The sequence below is a fragment of the Hemitrygon akajei genome, chromosome 2, assembly GCF_048418815.1.
Source record: "Hemitrygon akajei chromosome 2, sHemAka1.3, whole genome shotgun sequence".
NCBI classification, from domain to species: Eukaryota; Metazoa; Chordata; class Chondrichthyes; order Myliobatiformes; family Dasyatidae; genus Hemitrygon; species Hemitrygon akajei.
Genome location: NC_133125.1, coordinates 91,706,951 through 91,720,274, shown reverse-complemented (window position 1 = coordinate 91,720,274; position 13,324 = coordinate 91,706,951). Strand labels below are relative to the sequence as shown.

The 13,324-nt window shown below is 40.4% G+C and overlaps 1 protein-coding gene across 1 annotated transcript in view; it reads left to right on the top strand.

The window, feature by feature from the left end:
• The window catches only part of LOC140714540 (von Willebrand factor D and EGF domain-containing protein), a 308,836-nt gene extending 296,180 nt beyond the window's left edge, over positions 1–12,656 (top strand). Inside the window, exons 30-31 of the mRNA XM_073025817.1 lie at positions 611–708; positions 9,924–12,656. Coding sequence (XP_072881918.1) covers positions 611–708; positions 9,924–9,944 — 119 coding nt within the window. The 3' untranslated portion in view covers positions 9,945–12,656. The remainder of the gene's footprint in view (positions 1–610; positions 709–9,923) is intronic.
• The last annotated feature ends 668 nt before the right edge of the window (positions 12,657–13,324 follow it).

The window sequence follows — 13,324 nt, the reverse complement described above, 5'->3', positions numbered from 1 at the left end:
TTTTTTGTTTTTGGAGTTTGTTTTTTTTCTCCACGTTGGTTTTTTGTCTACCCTGTTGGGTATGGTCTTTCATTGATTCCATTGTCTTTCTGTATTTACTGTTAATACCCGCAGAAAAAGGAATCTCAGTGTTGAATAACGACATATACAGTATGTACTTCAACAATATATATACTTCAAACTTTAGAAATTTGTTAATTGAGCCAAGGCTGAAGATTGAGGCACTGATTAAACCAGAAGATACCAGATCTATTTTAAGTAACAATCCTGAGTACTGATGCAGGGTCTCAGCCCAAAACATCAACAATTTATTCCTCTCCCTAAGTGCTGCTTGACCTGCTGAGTTCCTTCAGCATTTTATGTGTGTTGCTCTGAATTTCCAGCATCTGCAAAATCTCTTGTGTTTACAACTAGTAATAGATTGAACACGTCGTGCCAAACAGATTGGACAACAATTTATGTCTTAATTCTGAATTTGCATGTCATAACTAAATTTTGGTATTTGGACACTTTCTTGAATGCACTCTTCTATGGCTTCAGGTCTTACTATCTAAACAATCAGCTCCTATGTGAACCATTGCCTCATATTTATTTCTGATTATGTTTCCAGCTATCTGTGAGCAGAAATGTTTGTTTGGAAGTAAGTGCATCAGGCCGAATGTGTGTGCTTGCAGGAGAGGATACATGGGATTAGCCTGTGCAAAAAAGGTAAAGCTGGAAATCATAAATAAAGATTGTTTTAGATGTAACTAAGTTTGGACTGGAATCTCTGCCGCATTGATCTGTTAAGATGTTCGAGATCTTCCTAAAAGCAAAGTCTTCTTTATGTATCATAATTTTTAATAATCCCATTTATTCTTCTGTAACTTTTTAAAGATGTGTTACCTTTAGCCTTTGTTCCATGTTACACAACACTCATAGGCTCTGTTTACCAAAATCAGAACCAAATTTATTATCACTGACTTATATCAGAATCAGAATCGGGTTTACTATCACCGGCATAGGTCATGAAATTTGGTGACTTTGCAGCAGCAGGACAATGCAATACACACTAATAGAGAAAAAAACTGAATTACTGTCCATTCAGAAATCAGGTGGCAGATGGGAAGAAGCTATTCTTGAATCATTGAATGTGTGCCTTCACACTTCTGTACCTCCTTTCTGATGGTATGACCTGGGTGATGGTGACCCCACCATTTTGAGGCATCACTCCTTGTCCTGGATTCTACAGAGGCTGGTGCTCATGATGGAGCTAACTATGCTGATCACGTGAAATTTGCTGTGTTTGCAGCAGGAGTACAGTGCAAAGACATAGCTACTTTAAATTAACAATGGAATAACAAGGTAGGATTCATTCACTGTTCAGAAGTCTGATGGTAGAGTTACGTCCGTGGCCCCCTCCTTTTTGAGAATCGCAAGATCACTATTAAGTCAGTTCAGGAGACCCAGGAAATGAGAGAAAGACATGCAGAATCCACTAAGAGTTTGGAATGTGTCCTGGCCTCCGAAAAGTGGAACCATGGATAACGGCTATTGTCTCTTGGAGACGGAATTGTGTATTGAATACTGTACGATGCATCGAAGCCCCCAGGTAATGAACCGAGGGGGGTTGGTGGAGGGATTGCATCATCCCACCCTGATTAACATCTGAGACCCTGTGAGTCAGGATAAAAGAGGGTCTGGGGAACAGCCCCTCAGATGCACCAGAAGAAACGCTAGAACTCCTGTAACAGCGTAACAGCGAAAGCCGGTGGAACCAGCCCACGTGCATCCTTTTCCATTTGCTTCGGAATTGGTGGGTCTTGCCACGGAAGAACGGCTTTAGCTAACCTCGAAGGGAAAATTAGTCCCCCAATGACTCTCGAAGGATTGACATCATAAAAGGAATGGGCAAGTTAAACCTCCGTCTTTCTCTCCAACCAAAAAGGCTGCAGCCTACAGCTTGACTGAACTAAAGTGACTTTTATATTTCCATCGGACAATACATTATCCCCTAGACAACGATAGAGCTATTTCTTATTGATTATTATTATACCCGCGCTTTTAGATTTAGTATTGACGACGTATATTATCTGTATGTTTGCATTGATATTATTTTTGTGTATTTTATCAATAAATACTGTTAAAAATGGTACCATCAGACTTCAACGGACCTCTCTATCTTTGCTGCTAAGTGACCCAGTTATGGGGTACGTAACAGTTGGGGTTCTCATCTCGAGATTTGACACCAAATTGGGAGGCCAGTGAATCGGGCTTGTAAGTCCAAATTTGGATCTGGTACGCGGGTAGCCAGACAGGAAACCAGCAAAGACGGACGTGGATGAATTTATAGAAAACCCGACTCTAGAGGCGCTAGAGGCTGCCACCAAATCGGACTTGATAAATCTGGCAAAAGGGCTAAACCTTGCAGAGGTGAGGTTGTCAATGAAAAAGCGGGAGGTGCGAAGGGCAATAACTCAGTATTATATTGGGAAGAATGTGTTTGCAGCTGAGGTATTGGAAAATATCCCTGAAAAGGTACCAGCTAGTGGGACGGCTCAGTTAGAGTTGGAGAAATTAAGGTTGGAACATGCAAGTTAAAGCATCTGGAAGCAGCTGAGAAGGAGAAAGAAAGAGCTGAGAGAGAGAGAGAGAAGGAGAAAGAAAGAGCCGAGAGAGAGAGAGAGAGAAAGAGAGGGAAAGAGCTGAGAAAGAGAAAGAAAGAGCCGAGAGAGAAAGGGAGCATGCGCTCCAGCTAAAGGAGTTAGAGGTGAAACGGGAGCAGGACAGGGCTGAGAAACAAAGAGAGCATGAAATTCAGTTAAAACAGCTGGAAGCAGCTGAAAAAGACAAGGAAAGAGCCAAGAAGGAGAAGGAAAGGGCCGAGAAGGAGAGGGTGGCAGAGAAACAGAGGAAACATGACTTGGAGATGGATAAGTTAAGGCAAGAGCAACGAGTTCAGGGGTCAGACCGAGAGGAGTGGTTTAATGTTAGTCGGGAGTAGAGGTTAGTACCTCCGTTCGAGGAGACGGATGTTGATAGTTATTTCTTGCTTTTTGACAAGGTGGCAGTGAATCAGAAGTGGCCCAGAGATCAGTGGGTGGCGTTGTTACAAAGTGTGTTAAAAGGGAAGGCACAGCGGGCATATACGGCGTTGTCCATGGAGGAGGAAGAGGAGGAGAGTTATGACAAAGTAAAGGCGTCCATTCTCCGGAGTTATGAGTTAGTACCTGAAGCGTATAGACAAAAGTTCAGAAATTTAAAGAAAGGGTGGAATCAGACGTATACCAAGTTTGCCTATGAGAAGGGTGTGCTCTTGGACCGTTGGTGCTCAGCAGAGATAGTGGAAGAGGATTTTTGGCGTCTCAGGGAGTTAATTCTGATTGAGGAATTTAAAGGTTGTGTTTCGGAGGATATCCGGATGTATTTGAATGAGAAGCCGAATAAGTCCATATCAGAATTTGCTAGGTTCGCAGATGAATATGCCCTAACCCACAAGACAAAGTTTTCCTGGAATAAAAGTTCCCAGAGAGACCGTGGGAACGATCGAGAAAGTCCGCCGGCTGAGGCAGAGGTCCCACCGGGAGCTAGTGGTAAGATTGAGGGGGAAAGGCAAGACGGCCAGAGATTTCCGGGCGTGACCTGTTTTAATTGTGGAAAGGGGGGGCATATTGCATCCGGGTGCTTTGCTCCGAGGAAGGAGACAGGAAAATGGAAAGCAACAGTTCCTATAGGATGTGCCGTGGTAATCAGTAAATCGACAAGAGAGCCCCGGATAGACAGAGTACAAGAAGGATCTGAGACTTGTATGTCAAACGGAACCGTGTCTGTGAGGGAGGGAGACACACCAGTTCCAGTACGGATCTGGAAAGACATGGGTGCTGAATTATCATTGATCAGCAGTAAGGTACTAGATTTTGGTCGCAAGACGGGAATGGTAGCTGTGAAAGGAATAGGCAAAGGGATGGAAATGGTGCCCTTGCACAGGGTCATTATGAATTGTGAGCTAGTCTCTGGACCAGTTGAAATGGGAGTGCGATCAGAATTCCCGAGAACTAACGCGGACGTCCTTCTGGGTAATGATTTAGCCGGTGGTAAGGTTTGGACAGCAATGACGCTGACAAAACAGCCTGTGAGTGTTGAGGCTCCGCCCCTAGATTCCAAGATCTATACAGCATGCGCGGTCACTCGCATCATGTCGAGAAAGGCAGCTAAGACAGAGAGCAGTTTAAATCAGGCCAGTATCGATTTGGCCGAGACGTTTTTACCGACCCTGTACCACGAGGGTTTAGAGGGTGGTAAAACGAAGAGTAGTAAAGTGAAAGAGAGTAAGGGAGAGGAGGTAGATCTTCCCTTAGCAAGGAGAAAAGTTCTAGAGGCAGGAGATAAAGATGAGAAACAGATAGAGCTGTTAAAAGATCCAGAGTTGGACATGGATGATCTGTCTGGTTTAGCAGAACTGTTTGGAGAAGTTGAAAATTCTAAAGGTGTTCCCGATAATGAAATGAGGGCAGTCCTAGATGAAAAGGGTGCCCTTACCTTGAAGAAGTCTGCTGGGTTGGCAGATGAGGTTGTTTCAGCCCGTGGGGTTGAGTTTACTCCGGAAGGGAGTTGCCCAGAGATTAGCTGGGAGAATCAGGGGAATTTAGAATTTGGACCGGGTACGGGTATTGAAAGCCTGGAAGAGGCAAATGTCCCGTTTGAGTGTGTCCAAGATGGGGATGCACGTGGTACTGAACCTAGTAATGGAGCTCAGAAAAAGTCTGAGGTATTTGATTCAGTTGAAAAGGAATGCAGTCCTTGTGGGTCAGATAGACTTGGTTCAGTGAAGAAAGGGTTAACCTTGGTAATAGTGGGAAGTGAGAGTTCCCAGGTGTTTGTGCTCGAAGGTGTGTTAAAAGTTAATGCGGAGATCAAAAGTGGGGAGATGAATATTATTATTGAGGGAAAAGGGAAATATGTAGTTCCCAAATCGAATGAAGAAAATTTAAAGGCTGGATTGATATCAAAGGCAGCAACCAGGCTCCAGTCATTTCAATGGCGTGGTACCACAAAGCCTGCGGATCACTTACAGGTTGAGGTGGAAGGTGACGCGGCCCCCCACGCTATTGTTATTCCAGAGTGTGGTGTGAAAAGGCAGAATCTGAAATGCTGTTTGAACAAAGAGTTCGAACTGAAAACTAATAGCCTGAAGGGTCCTGAAGAGAAAACTAGCAACTTGCGTAAAATTAAAGAATTGGGTGGAAATTCAGAAGATGGTCTAAGTTTGGGACACAGTGTTGATAAAATAACTCCTATGGAAGAAGCGGGCGAAAGCCTATTTCGCCAGGGTACCCAAGCTCCCCACATGGGAATTAACCGGAAAAGAGGCGAGGGTTAATGGGGACACCATTTTTAAATAGCAAAAGCCGGTTTTACGGGATTTCGACAAAGCATGTGAATAATAAAGACAACCCCATGGAAGCCTGCCTGTTAAGTTTGAAAGCAACATAAAGATTAGTATTTGCATGAACTTTTGTAGTATACACGTAAGCTAAGATCACAACTCTTTAGTTTTTGTTTGCTGAAGGAAAGAAATAAAAATAGGTGGTTATTAAATTGAAGTCTGATGCTACAAGACTTTAGTAAGGTACAAGATGTTAAGATATTAAAGGAAGTGACACTGTAATCGTTAACTGTTTAGATGCTGAATTGAACGCATACCTGTATTACTCTGTAGAAGAAAAAACTTTGGTGTTGTGTTAGATTCTAAAATCCTGTAAGACTCTGTATTACTTCATTTTTTTCCGATAGTAAAAAACGCGTTGAAGAAAAGGGGTGTTACGTCCGTGGCCCCCTCCTTTTTGAGAATTGCAAGATCACTATTAAGTCAGTTCAGGAGACCCAGGAAATGAGAGAAAGACATGTAGAATCCACAAAGAGTTTGGAATGTGTCCTGGCCTCTGAAAGGCAGAACAATGGATAACGGCTATTGTCTCTTGGAGACGGGATTGTGTATTGAATCCTGTACGATGCATCGAAGTCCCCAGGCAATGAACCGAGGGGGGGGGGGGGCTGGTGGAGGGATTGCATCATCCCACCCTGATTGACATCTAAGACCCTGTGAGTCAGGATAAAAGAGGGTCTGGGGAACAGCCCCTTTAGACACACCAGAAGAAATGCTAGAACTCCTGTAACAGCGTAACAGCGAAAGCCAGTGGAACCAGCCCACGTGCGTCCTTTTCCATTTGCCTCGGAATTGGTGAGTCTTGCCATGGAAGCATGGCTTTAGCTAACCTCGAAGGGAAAATCAGTCCCCCAATGACTCTCGGAAGGATTGACATCATAAAAGGAATGGGCAAGTTAAACCTCCGTCTTTCTCTCCAACCAAAAAGGCTGCAGCCTACAGCTTGGCTGAACTAAAATGACTTTTATATTTCCATCGGACAATACATTATCCCCTAGACAACAATAGAGCTATTTCTTGTTGATTATTATTATACCAGCGCTTTTAGATTTAGTGTTGATGACGTATATTATCTGTATGTTTGCATTGATATTATTTTTGTGTATTTTATTAATAAATACTGTTAAAAATGGTACCATCAGACTTCAACGGACCTCTCTATCTTTGCTGGTAAGTGACCCAGTTACGGGGTACGTAACAGTAGTAAGGAGAAGAAATTATATCCCCAAGAGGGAGGTCCCTTAGTAATGAATGCCACCTCCTTGAGCCACCAGCTCTTGAAGATGCCCTTGAGAGTGGCAGAAATTGTGGGTGTCACGTAGCTGCCTCTATCTATAACCCTGTGCAGCCGTTTGCAATCTTGTGCTTTAGAACCTCAGTGCCAGGCTCTGATGCAACCAGTCAATTTGCTCTCCACTGTACCTCTACAGAGATTTGTAAGAGTCTTTGGTAACATACCAAATCTCCTCAAGCTCCAAATGAAGTAAAGTGTAGAGTGACCAATTAGTGGGGTACCAAAGGTTTGCAGACATCCTAGAGTCATTTGCTCGTACAGTCTGCTGACTTTAGTGAAGAGGGAAGTGATTTTTTTTTTGTTTAATCTTAATCTACTGAGAATATTCTGAACTCCGGGAGATACAGATCTTCTGTGAGTAAGAGTAGTGTGTTAAAGAAATTCCCACCAACCTGATTATCAGGCAAAGGCCAAACATTATCGGGAGTTTAAATCAGATTTTTAAAAAAAAAATTTTAGTTCTTAAGAGATTATAAATGCAGCTTTTAATTCTGTTGTGTGCCAAACTGTAATTAATTTTTTTCTTTGAATATTGTTTTGCAAATCTTTAGTTAGGTTTTTGATGTATTATTAGAAAAAGATCACAACAGAACTATAACTGTTTACGTGCTACCAGCAGTGAGGTGTCAGGATTATAACAAATGAAGTGTGAACTATTTAACTTGTTTCACTTGGCTAGACATTGATAAGCAATTCCAAAGTATCGCTCAGCACTGTACAGTTGAAAAGTTGCACAACCCAGCATGGAGCAGTTTTATAATGTCTGTGCTTTTAGTACCTGTTGGGAAATTTATCACTTCATTTTTCAACAGGGTATGTGTTTCCCCTTAGCAATTTTTAATGGTATGATCTTTGTCAACTGATATTACTCACAGAATAGGCAGGCTATTTTTCTAACTCCTGTCCACAATGTGTATTTTTATAGGGGGCAATGCTTTGACCTCATTGAGGTTTCTTACCTCTTATAGCTTTAGGCATAAACATCCATGCTCAACATTCAGGGAGAACATAGTTCATCTATATCTTCTTCATCTCACTGGAGCATGTAACGTAGGCATGGTTACCTCACTGTACCGCAGGCTTCCCTAAAATACCAGGTCTCATAAAAGACATTCTTATCTTCTAAGGGGTTCTTCTGGAAACGTATACCAGAAGCGTTCAGCTATAATGCACAGTGTCACTGTGTCAGCAACGTATAATGAGCTTAACTCCTGCTACACCTTGGTAAACTAGACTGCCCAGTCTATGTGAACTCCTGGAATAGATGCACATGTCCCCCCATTATTGCAGTATCCTTATATGCATTAGGAACAGTGTCCAGTGAATCATAGCTGCCACAGCACAGAAACAAACCCTTTGGCCCATCTAGTCCATTTCAGACTTGGTCCCATTGACCTGAACATGAACCGTAACCCACCAAACCCCTCCCATCCACGTACTTATCCAAACTACATTTAATTTTTACAATTAAACTTACATCCAACACTTCCTCTGACAGTCATTGCACACTCTGAGTGAAGACATTCCCCCTCAGGCTCCCCTGAAATATTTCAACCTTCAAACTTGAACTATATTTCTACCCTAACCCAACCTCTGTGGCAATAGTCTGCTTTCATTTGCCCTATCTATTCCATTCCCTGTACTGAAAACATTGCTATTTTCAAGAAGTGTGCAGAATGAACTCAAGCAAGACTTGGCAAGGTTGCTACATACAAACTACGTAGTATTAGGTACTTTTATCCACAAATACCTGTAGCTAACGTATCATGGCTATTTTGTCCATTCTAGCAGATATGGTAATGGATGTATTTAAAGCTACTATCTAGAAATTGTTTTTATACTCTCATGAGATGCATAAAACTGACACTGCCTTTAACACTAAAAGATACCTGTATTTTTCTACAAATGGCGCAGTGAATTTAAAGGGGATGGAGGATATTTTGCCAGTGAGCCAAATGCCAAGCCATTAGAATTTCTGAACAATGAGATAGCACTTAATGTGTTTTAGATGAAAATTGTTCTCTGCAAAATATCCTTGGGTGATTTATCTGATGCTATGGTAAGCATCAAATGATTCTTTCCTTTGGTGATGAAAGTGAGACTTACTGTAACCACAGTCTTCACCACAAGAGCAGTCCAGGTACAAGAGTATGAGTTTCAAATAGACTTGCAGACCATGGAAAGAACTACAGCAGTTTGTATTTAGTTCTCAAGCTGGGCAGTTAGATTCCTGGTGTCAGTGGATTATTCATTTAAATAATGGATAAAGCAACACATTCACAAAGGATGGTCCTCATTTTCGTACAGCATGTTAACAAAGGTTGGATGCTATACATAAAGCTTCCAATTGTTGGTAGCAAGGAACTGAAATTTTCATTTGTAAATACTGATCCCATTACGTACACATCAGACTGCAGAAAAATGTCAGAATGTGCTAAATTGGATCAGCCCTGTCCAATTTTCTAATTGGTATAGAGTCACCCAGATTTTATTACAAAGGGATCCTACTCCTGGATAATTCCATTTGTGGTCAATTTTCCAGCTAACTTTCTAGGCAATTTTCCAGTGATAGACAGTCATTAACTAGCTCAAACGTTATGTCTCTGAAAATGTATCCTGGTGATCAACATGTTGCTCTCTAATTTGAAACTCCCCAAAATTTGTGTCAGTTCAATAGCAGCAAAGCTCATGTAGGCTCAGACCGTTCCTCTGTAATGCTCTTGTGTGTCAGCAGGCAGCTGAGAATCACTGGATCCAGATTAAGACAATCATGCATAAAATAAACATTGTTAAAAATTCACCCTTACAAAAGAAATTGTAAAGTACTCTGTGGTTTTATGATTAAGCATGTAGTTTAATCCAGTCTTTAAAATATGTAAAATAACACATGTTATCCCTTGGTTTCTCTCCAGCCCTGTGAAAAACATCAGCGGGCACAGTGTCCTCTATGTTAGGCATAAAACAAGTTAATTTAATAATAATGTGATGAGGGATCCTTTATTTTCCTGGCATCCTCTGTATTTAGCATCCCATTTGATCTTAGGGTCTGTACTTTTACCATGCCAGTTATTAAAATTGAGTCTCTTTTAAGAACATTCAGCTATCTCAAGAATGGTTACCATGTAGACTAACATGTTGCTTCCATGTTATTATCAAATGGAAACAATAATTTGATTTGTTCCCCATATTTTCCATCTATTATAGCTTCCTGTTGGACGTGGATAAGCTGGAAATGTTGCAGCTGGTTATTCTGAGGAGTGAGCAGTTACAGCAATGGATCACAGATTTATAGAGCTACACAGTGAAATGATGTGAGGAAGGCATCATGCTGTATGTCTTTGGAAATCAGTACATCTTAAAGAAGTGATCTTAAACTTCCACAAATATTTATGTTGCCACATATCTGAAACATTAATTGCAGGAAGCAAAAATGTTTGCTTGTAAATTGCTGTATAATTTATATGTAATCAATTAAATATAATTTTTGAGGTCATGTTACAGGATGGTAGATGGTATATTTCTGGTCCCAGTATTGCCCTGTAGTCTGACTACCTCATATAGATACTTGTTTTCTCATGGAGCCGATGTCCTCAACTTCACACGCCAGTGTTTGCAAGATGACCACTAATCTGCATTATATTTATGTAGTGTAACATCATGATGTGCACTGCTTTTATTGCAATGTTGTTGACATTTTAGACCCTCTCCCCTTGGTGACGTTTATTCCAATGAAAACCTATTAGTATTGCCGTAAACATCCTTTTGTCATTCTCCTTGCATGTACTGCTAACTTAAAATTTAGTAGATGTCAATTCTCACACAAAGTCCCATCTATTGCAATCATAGATGAAACTGGAATGTCAGTCTGTATTAAAAAGAGTGGTGGGAGTAAGACTAACATGTTCTTGCAGAGCTCTGCATCTTTCCCTTGTCTTAGATGGTTCAGAAGTTCTCAGCTGCAGCGGAAAATTCTCCTCTCCCTACTATTGACATTCTCCAGTTTGCCATGAGCAAAAAATATTTTTAAAACCCGAGTCCTCCTCCTCAGAGATCGCAGTTCATTCCTTGCAGAAAGCAATTATGTTTGGCAAGTAAGGTGAAGAAGCACCCACTGGAGCCTTGAAATCTCCCTGAGCTATAAGGCTGAGCATTTGTATCAGGTTAGAATCTATTTCTGACAAGGGTAACACACTCCTGAATTTACAAGACCATCATAAGACAAAGAAGCAGAATTAGGCCTTTTGGCCTGTAGAGATAATCCGCCATTCCATCATGGCTGACTTGTTATACCTCTCAACACAATTCTCCTGCCTTTTCCCCGTAAACAAACCTATCAATCTGTGCTTTAAATTTACCCAGTGACTTGGCCTCCACAGCCATTTGTGGCAATGAATTCCATAGATTCACTACCCTCAGGCTAAAGAAATTTCTCCTCATCTGTCCTAAAGGGATATCCCTCTATTCTAAGGCTGTGCCCTTTGCTCCTAGACTGGCTCACTCTAGGAAACATCCTCACCATGTTCTCTTTGTCTAGGTCTTTCAATATTCAATAGGTTCCAATGAAATTCCACATACCCTCCATCCCATTCTTCTGAAGTCCAGTGAGTACAGTCCCAGAGCCATCAAACCAAACAAACATCACTTGCAGAATTCTACCTCTTTTAAAATGTCAAATCTATTTCATATCTGGTAGAAAAGTAACAGGAAAAACACAGGAGTGAAACCAATTGAGTCTAAGTCTTTTGAAGAGCCAACAGAGGCATAGTAAGCTTATATGTGGTAATATTCTGTAAATCTTTAACCTGAATGAATATCTAAATATTCTGGGCAGTGTCATGTAGGGTAGTGTGAAAAGAGTATATGAAAACGGTGACTAATTTAAGATGAATTAATAATTTCATTTAATCATATTCTCATAAGCAGGGAATTTACTTCAAATAGCTTTTAGATTTCAGTATGACTGTTATCCGGTCATATGAAACTTCCTGCTTACCACACCTTGATCTGCATTTCCCAGCTTTTGCATGTTCCTTAGATTGTGTTCACTCTTTCATTAAACATTCGACCAGATTGTTTCATGAGCAGCTCATTACAATGACACACATGATCACATGTTATCCCTGTATCCCCTCCATCCAATCCACCTTCTCTCTGTAACATAAAACTAACTTGCTTTCTCTCTTTGGCAGTTCTCTTTTTCATAGCCTTCAATCTGAAAGCCATATTTGTCTTTCCATTGAAGTTTTCCTCAATGAAAATAGGCTATTAATTTTTAGGTCAACCCACACAAATTGCTGGAGGAACTCAGCAGGTCAAGCAGAATCTATGGAAAGGAATAAAGAGCTGACATTCTGGGCTGAGACCTTTCATCGGCCCAAACTTTAGTTCTTTATTCATCTCCATAGATGCTGCCTACTCTGCTAAATTCCTCCAGCATTTTGTGTTGGTTGCTCTGGATTTCCAACATCTTCAGAATCTCTTGTGTTATTAATTTTTAAGCTTTATATTGAGGTTGTCTATGTAGTCTGTTGCACAAGGAGATTTGTAAACAAGATGATATTGCATCCTAGTGTTTAGCATACATTTACGTGAAAATCGAAAAATCTTGTACTGTAGATTCAAAGATTCCTCCTTCAATCTTCAACAGCAACTGTGGCAACTAAGACAATTCTTGGACATTTTTTCCACATTTTCCACTCTTTTGTAATGAACTAACTTATTGATTTAATGAAAATATTAGTTTTAAGAAAATGTTTTTGTACAATTTGCTTATGTATATAAAAAGGAAATTGAGTATATCCATATCATAATGTTTAAGACCATATTTGTAATATTTTTTATTCATTTGTGAAATCTAATTGTAAGTCCTGATGTATATAGACAGTTCCATATTGGATTATATCATACATATAATATAATAAAATGTTTTGAAAAACAGCTTAAAATATTCTTTGATTCATGTATTGCCTTCATAAAGGTTTTGTTGAATAGACAAGTATTCTTCTAAGGCAATCAAGCGAGGCTTCAGGAAATGACAATAGCCTATTCTTCATCATTGCCTGTGCTAACCAACAATTTAGCTCTGTATAATTGGAATTACCCTGTCACTCAGGAGCTTGTTAAAGGACCGCAGCAAATCCATTTCCACCACAGTGTGGTATTCTGTTCCAGCAGCAGTAACCACTTCAGTACTCTCCCAATTACAACTTGAGGAGAAAAATGGATGTGAATGACAAGCAGATATATTTTGTCCTTGAAGACAGAGCTACTAAATCCACCAATTTGTTTTCCAGAATGCAGGGTAAAGTTCATGGTTTACCAGAGCATCAGCCTTCAGTTCCTAACTATTCCAATATTAATGTGCTGGAGTTTTACTTAGAAATCAATTAATTTGTAAGACGTGCAATATCAGTAATATTTCTGAAATCCTGAATTTTGCACTGAGCTATAATTTGGTGAGAATGCTAATTTCTGACAATCTATACATGTTGTGCAGAAGAGATCGGATTGAAAACTGAGCTGGGCTGAAAATAAAGCTTATGTACTCAAATTAAGGCGTTGGGTGCTAGTTTTTGCCTACTGGATGAATGGCAGAATTCTCTGCT